The 7836-nt window shown below is 37.4% G+C and overlaps 1 protein-coding gene across 3 annotated transcripts in view; it reads left to right on the forward strand.

Annotated features, from left to right (window-relative positions):
- LOC107098315 (polyadenylate-binding protein-interacting protein 2B-like) overlaps positions 1-7351 on the forward strand; it is a 10885-nt gene extending 3534 nt beyond the window's left edge. Inside the window, exons 1-4 of one of the 3 annotated variants that reach the window (XM_015395929.1) lie at positions 666-820; positions 5662-5828; positions 6173-6355; positions 6447-7351. In XM_015395929.1, coding sequence (XP_015251415.1) covers positions 814-820; positions 5662-5828; positions 6173-6355; positions 6447-6503 — 414 coding nt within the window. In that variant the 5' untranslated portion in view covers positions 666-813 and the 3' untranslated portion in view covers positions 6504-7351. Of the gene's footprint in view, positions 1-665; positions 821-3968; positions 3991-5661; positions 5829-6172; positions 6356-6446 lie in introns of those variants that run through there. The other 2 variants (XM_015395930.1, XM_015395931.1) reach the window with 2 other exon arrangements.
- Positions 7352-7836: the final 485 nt, after the last annotated feature.

The raw sequence follows: 7836 nt of genomic DNA on the forward strand, positions 1-7836 counted from the left end.
ATAATCGTTAGATTCATCTATTTTCAAAATAATCATTAGTTGGAGACCTATAAGATGCCCGCCTTTACTTTGCTGCAACATTAAAACTATCCTTAGGGTTTTATAATTAACTACATTTAGTCATATGGCATTAAGAAAAACTTTTTAAACGTATTGTGCTATTACATTTGTTTTATTGCCTTTTATACATATTTTTTATTGGTGGATTTTATATTTAGTCTCTGAGACAATTATACTTTATTCTTTGGATTAAGGTGGAGCAGAAGCCTTGCTTTCTATCTGGACTTAACCCAAATATATTTTATTCTTATAATGTTTCTGCCCAGGTTTCAAGCTCTGTCTTTTTCAGAGTCGTTCATGCTATTTATGTAGTTCTATTGCCATTGTAAAGGACACAATGCCGTTTTCTATCACTGGATGATTTAAAAACAGATAAGAGATTAGATGAATAAATAAATGAGCAACCATACGATTGATGGATGAATAATATCCACCTATTCGTTTAGACACACACATAAGTTCCCTCTACTTTTCACCTGTTAAAAATTAAACTACGTTTTACTTTATCTTTAATCACACAATGACACTATAAAGTGAACCCAACTTGCCCATAAAACGTCTCTGCTTCGTTGCATCATCGTCTCTGAAATCCCGACCCGCTATAAAGTCCGTGAACGCCTCAGCGGAGCACTGTAGCAGCAGGCTAACAGGATTTAGCTCCGAGAAATCACCCCCTCCTCTTCGAGCGAGCACTCTTCGTTGTGCACTTAAACCCGACTAACGTTGCGCTTTCAGGCCAACGCCGACAGTACAATGCCAGGTAACTACAACACTTGGCACACCGCGTGTAAAAAAAACGCGCTAATTCACGCGTGTTAGGCGGCGGCTGTCTTTGTAGCGGAGGTTGTTTTGTTGACCTGCTTCTTCTTCGGGGGGATGCTGCCATGCTGTTAGCATTCTGCTAGCTGTTAGCGGAGCCCACTTTGTTTAGCCTTAGATTCTCCTCACACCTGCATTTGTCTTCGGTCTGTTTTGAAACGATTTAAAAGCCTAATTCCTTCTTTTTATTCAATTAATATATTGTAGGAAATGTTATGCTTTTTTTTACTTTGAGGGGGGGAATAGTTTTGAAGCAGCCCCCTGTGCTCTTTGTTGCTGCTGAGATAGCTGCTCACCTTTTAGGCCCCTGTCCACTGACAGTGTGTTTACAGCTGGCCTCCGAGCATTACCCACAGCTAAATCCTTTCACAACAGGCTGCTTAGGGGGAAGCTTTACACCTGGTGGAGCCCGTTAGCAAAGGCCCACACCGCTCCTGTTACATGCAGCTCGGTTACATCATGGAAACTGTTAGAAAGGCGCTTATTCCCACCGTTTTTAGCTAAAACGGACAGATCACAAAGTTATGTTTTGGTTCCTGCTCGTGTAAAAAAAAAAAAAAAAAAGTCTGTTCGTCTCATACCTTCCTTTTAGTTTAATTAGCCTTCAGTAACATAACAACAAAAAATACTCGGAAATGTTTCTGAAATTCTTTGAAAAATGTTAAATAAGCAAAATGTTTATTTTTTTTATCCAGGTGTTTATTTTTGTTGCTCTGAAACTTCAACAATCATACAAGGTTTAATATAGAAACGCTATGCAAAGTTTAAAAGTATAAACTTAATAGAGAAATGGATATAAACCATAGTATCCTCTAAGTAATTAGGTTGGTTGTACTGTTTTATGATCAGATTTAAAATATGCTAAACATGGTATAGTGTCGTTTTTTTTCTGGTAAGGTTATTGATTCATATTAACAAACTGTCATAAGTGCCTCAAAATACTCTTTATAATATCGGTGATGACATGTAAGAAAAGGTACTATTTGATAATGTCAGTAGACATTATCAAGTGCCTTTAAGCCTAGATAAAGTATATATTATTGTCCTTAACATAGTTATAGTGCTTTCAAACGCATTCCCTATTATAATAATTCAATGTTTTAGTTGATGATAAAAAATTCTGTTTACTGTACTTTAACTGAACCTCTAAATGACATGGCAGGTTACCCTGGTAACCCTGGTTACCAACATTATGTTGATTCCTTGCAGTTTTTACAAAGTCTATAATAAAAGAGATAAATATGTTATTTCGATAAGCACAATGACACTTATCACTGTAACTGATGTAGTGATTAGCTGTTTGGTATGATTTATTTGGTTTTAGATTAAGTGTTTATCAGTTTATGCAAGTTAAAATAATTGTGCTTATTTAAATTTTCTAAAACCTCATGGCAAGGTAAACATTTATAATTTTTTTTTTTCTTGTTTTTGGTACCCATTGAAGACTGTTTAGGTTTTCAAAAAACATGCTCATAACCCCCATATAACACCTACATGGAAAAAAATATATATATTTAAATATATTTGTAGGAAATGACTGCAGATGGTTCCTTTGTGAATTCTGGAACATTTAATCATTTTTTTATTAATAAAAAAAGCTGTATACGCATTGTATAATTCCTCTGCCAGCATATATAAACTACCCTGACATTTCAGGTGCAAAGTGAAAATTTCCACGTCGACCGCATTAGAAGTAGGACTAATTATCTCTTGTCGTAAAGAAACATTACGACAAGATATATGTATGCAAGCAGGCTACATGTTTTCACTTAGTCAGTAATAAAATATTTAAATAATTTTTTCCTGTAGTTTTCTTTCAGGTTCAAACTTGCTGGGATTTATTTTTATCACTTGTTTTCTCTTGTCATCTTTGAAGCCTCACCAGTTGACCCAGTTTCATTCAATTACTTGTTGGGTTTTCTTTAAAGTAATTTCTCCTTTCTTTAACCCTTTTTGTTTTCTTTTTTTAACGGATATAAATATGTATTTTTTTAACAGCCTGTTTATTTTGCGACGCTCGATAATTAAACGTCTTTATTGCTCCACACAGATATAACCAGGCAGCTTCTCCCTGTCCGCTAACCTACTTAGATTACACGTGTTTATTCACGCTGTCCTGCTGAAAAACAGCTTGTCCTTCTGTGTTGCTGCCTGCACTCTGTGATGGTGTTGAAATGAACTTGAACAAAAAGTACATGGAGAAAGATTTCTAAATTTGCAGTTAACCTATTATGTGATGCTTTCTGATAGCTGCTGTAGATCAAACATTGCTAAAGCATTCCCTGTGTCAGCTTGGCCCTGAAGCTTCATTTCCTTTTTTTTTTTTTTCTTTTCCCCAACCCTCTGACGCCGTGGCTGAGTCATGACTCGTCTGTAGCACTGATGTCATCATTATAGCATGTCTCATCTAAATAATAATACTAAATCTTTGCTTAAGATAACTAATCAAGCCCAAGCATCTTAAATTTTTTTGTTTTTGTTGTTTTTTTTAGTTGGGGGTTTCAGTGGTTATTTGTATGACTGTGGGTTTGGTTTGAACCTTTAGTGTTATTTTATATGGAAATATCCCATATAAGAGAGGGACAGTCCCACTGAAGGAAGAGCAGGAAGTCTACCCAGAAGGGGAACTTGATGTTTTCCTTTTCTGTTCCCTTACAGATTGTTTCAGACAGTAAAAGTATGTATTCACCTGCTTATCAGTGTTTTGTTGTAGGGCTAACACAACATGTCCTTTATATTGAATTATAAGCTTTATTTTAAGATAGGCTTATTTAAAAAAAAAAAAAAAAAAAAGTTTTTATATTTTAATCTTATTAGTTTTTAAGAGTTCGATATTGGGGCTGGAACAACAATTGATTTAGTAGTTGACTAATCAATCTATTTAGTTAACTAGCTAGTGAGCTAGCAACATGTTTTTAGTTACTATATTCCCTGGATGATTAATTGATCTCTGCATTCGCAAAAAATAGCTTCAGCCCTAATGGGACATGGTAATATTTCCATGTATGCTTATGAAAGAATTATTTTTAATATATATTTTTTTAACATCATGTTGGTGTGTTTTAATGTTTATGTAAACACAGAGTGAAAGAGGGGGAAAAAACATGGAAGGTGGGACATAGTTTTATAATTTCAGTTTAAGCAGCTTTAAGAAATCTCCAGGTGGGTTTGTCTTGACTGTCCGCTTGCCATTAACCCCTGCATGCGCTCCCTACAGCCCTACTTCATACCGCTTCATCCTTTGACTGCTTTGCAACTCTTTTGATACATCTCGTGTCCTGCCATTGACTTCACTATGTGTGTTTAGGTTTAAACAGAGGTGCATGTAAAGGTTCACACAACTAGAGTTTGACACAACGCCTTTATGTAGACTAGTTTATGTAATATTGCCTTCTCGTCCACTACAACGTAGCCTGATAATATAAGAAAAAGGCTTAATGTTTTCTTAAACTGATTTAGTTTGGTGCTGCAACTAATTATTTTGCCAATCCATTAATCTGTCTTTTTGTTTTATTATTAATTTAATAATTTGAAAGCCAAACGTTCTTTAAAGAAGACCTTTTTGGAAATCAAACAAAGTGAAACAATTTTATTAATATAACAATTTTTATTATAATTACTGCTCTAAGTGGGTTGCTGTTTCAGCTAAAGGATCTCTTAGTCTACATTCCAGTTAACGATTGCTTACTAAATTAGTTAGCAATTTCAATAATCCATTAATCACGATTAATCTGATTGTTTCAGCCTTAAAATGTTCGCATTTATACTTTATCAGCTTAATTGGTGGAGAATGATTCAATTACATATTGATTCGTTCTCCACTGATTAAGCTGATAAAGCTTATTTTTCCATTAAGTAAGAATTCCCTCCGAGAATTTATATTCAACTGTAGATTGACCATTAGAGAGCTTTTTTTTTCTTTGTAAAATCACTTTTCTAAGAAAAATATCAGAGGATGTTGCACGATTACACATGACTCATACCATTTGTCAAGATTGCACCATTTGCTGAAATCTGCAGAGGCTGGGGGGGAAAAAAGGAAGCAATATTTGCCAGTAGTTTATTTGAGGGAACGTGATTCATTGAAGTCCTGTTAGTTTATGAAGCTGATTTAAAGCAGAGCTCTTATGTGGTATTTGCAAGTCAGATCACCTTTTCTTTAATGTTAAACCTTTGGCCTCAGATCTGCTCCAATGAAGCATCTGTGTGGCTAAAATGAAGTGAGTCATCTGAGCCCGGTCCAGTTTGAACGTGCTTCAGCATTTTTGAATGCAATTACAGACGGTGACTCTCCATGCTGCTCAGCTTTTATCCCCAACTCTGAATATTACTAGTTTTCTCTTGGAAAGAGATCAAGCCATAAATTATTGCTGTTGTATTTCCTGTCTATTCCAGTTTCCTCCTGTTTATTTATTTTTTTTAATTTTCTTTAACCATTTCATCTGCTTGTTTTCCATTAGCCTAATCTGTAAAGGTGCTGTATGAAATGTGTGTATTTTACGGCAGCATCAACGTCCCACTGTTCTCGGCAGGCTGGAGATGGTAAACAAAATGCCAGCGACTCCATGTCAACTTCATCTAGTTGCTTGTCTAATAGCATAGGTTTTTAAATGGCTCACTGAACAGCGTCTATCCCAGCAGTTTCTCCTAACAATTTGGTTTCCATCCTTTTAATGAGAAAAGAATAATACAGTTTGATCGGATCCCCGTAGGAGTTTTTTTCCGTTCTTCCTTGAGGAGGCTTAACGCCAGCAGTAAGTCTCTGCTGTGATTTGCCAACAGAGCCAGCTGAGATGAGCGGTCCCGAGGTCGCCAACACACCGGGAGGCGGAGCGCCAGGAAAGGAAGGAAAAGAGCCGGTGGCCAATGGGCATGCAAGTGACAGTCCTGACGCCAACCCATTTGCTGAGTACATGTGGATGGAGAATGAAGAGGAGTATAACAGACAGGTGTGTTCACATAACATGATGTAAACGCATCCTATAGATCCATGGAGCCAGGGCAGATTTATTTTTATTAGAACTTGATTAAAAATGTAGATGTATGAATTTAGAAAAAATGTTTTATTAGCAAACTGGAATGTCCATATATCTGCTGATGGTTTGAGGATTTATCTTTGAGGGTGGAAACCTTAATTTGTTGCCTTAATCTTGAACTCCCTCTATTATATTGAGTCATAACTCTGGTCGATCTGCTCTAAAATGTTATTGTTGTAGATCAGAACTCACATGTTGGTAAGATTGGAATCTAAATGAAGGTAATGAATTATATAAATTTTTTTTTTTAATTTGAGGTGGAAGAGGAGCTGCTGGAGCAGGAGTTCTTGGAGCGTTGCTTCCAGGAAATGCTGGAAGAGGAAGACCAGGACTGGTTCATCCCTTCGCGTGACCTCAACAACCAGGGAGTCGGCCAGCTGCAGCAGCAACTCAACGGGCTGTCGGTCAGCGACCACCACAGCAACGTGGAGGAGGTTGCGGTGAGTCCCCCCCCCTTCTTTCCTGCAGTGCGGATCGCCAACAATCGAATTAAAGAAAATTGTTTTTATCGTGTCCTTTCTCCTCCTGCAGAGGAAGAGCATCTTGAATCCAGAGGCGAAGGAATTCGTGCCAGGAATGAAATACTAGAAGTCCCCCTCACCCCCATGGAGCCTCCATGCACTCATGAGCCCTTACACATCCAGAGACTCTTACGGCCCTGGCCGCACACATTCTTATTGTTCCACACGCACACATACACACACACACACACACATTTAAAGTCAGTGGTGTGCCGGCAGGCCCAGTTGGGGGGTGGGGGGATTTCTTTTCCTTTTCTTTCTTTTTCCTATTTGATCTTTTTGTTTTCAGCTTGTTTTGTTTTGTTTCTTGTAAACTGAGGGGCACTGGCCTCAGATCAGGGGTGTGGTACCAGCACCTCCCTCCTGCTAAAGCTAGCTCATCGCTCATTTCACATGTTATAGATTGCCGTTTACAGAGCAGGCAGGGCACACTGTAGTTTCCTGGAAACTGGCAGCTACCTGAAGCGACACCAGGTCAAAACTTTAATTCAAAAAAGCTTTACGGAAATGTCAAATATGTTCCAATCAACATTAACTGCTTTTCTTTTTTTTTTTTTTTTTTTATGGGCAAAACCATTTTCAGTAGGAAGAGGGTTTAAGCAGCAAACAAGCTAGAAAAACGACAAGAATTTCAGGAAACTCCGGTAAAGTTCTGCACCTGCTTTGTAAAGCAGTCATTTAAAGTGAAGAAAGCTGAGCACCGGCTCTGTTTCAAAACAAATAAAGACCCCCTTCTCTCTCCCCGCCCACCTGGCAGTTCATTTAGTTATCAGAGCAGACATGGACAGCTGTAATCGTGGATGACAGATTATTTTTTAGATTTTTATATGGATATCCAGGTTTATCTTTTTGTCCAATGTAGAAGAGCCGAGGTGGTTAACGTCTAAATCACGCATCAAGTTAAGTTTATTGAAAGGAAAGAAAAAAAAAATCTAGATTGTTATAGTTTATTTTGCTGACGGCTTCATGCTTGGTTTCAGATTGGGTTCTTCTGGGGACCAGTTTTGTTACGCTGGGGGACTGGTTTGATTTGAAACGCAGCAGCTGCCTCTTTCCGTTGGACCGCCTCAGTTACTCAGATTTAGAGTCCGTATCCAGATCAGGCTCTCAGATAATTTTGTCTCCTTATTTTATTTTTCTTTCTTCTCCATTCATGTGTTTGAGGATGAGCTGTTGGTCCCTACTGTGGTCTCCAATATGTCCTGTTAAAGATAAACATATGATGCATCCAGGCCATTCTTTTTATTCCTATTGGATAAGGACATATTCAGTTCTATATATATATATAAATTCTTTTTTTTTTTCTGGGTGAAGTTCTACTTTTAGACCAGAACTCTGTGTGTATCAGGGTTTTATTTTCCTTCTAGATTTCAGGCTTTCAATATAAAATCAGTGAAACT

This window comes from Cyprinodon variegatus, unplaced genomic scaffold, assembly GCF_000732505.1.
Source record: "Cyprinodon variegatus isolate N-32 unplaced genomic scaffold, C_variegatus-1.0 Scaffold767, whole genome shotgun sequence".
NCBI classification, from domain to species: Eukaryota; Metazoa; Chordata; class Actinopteri; order Cyprinodontiformes; family Cyprinodontidae; genus Cyprinodon; species Cyprinodon variegatus.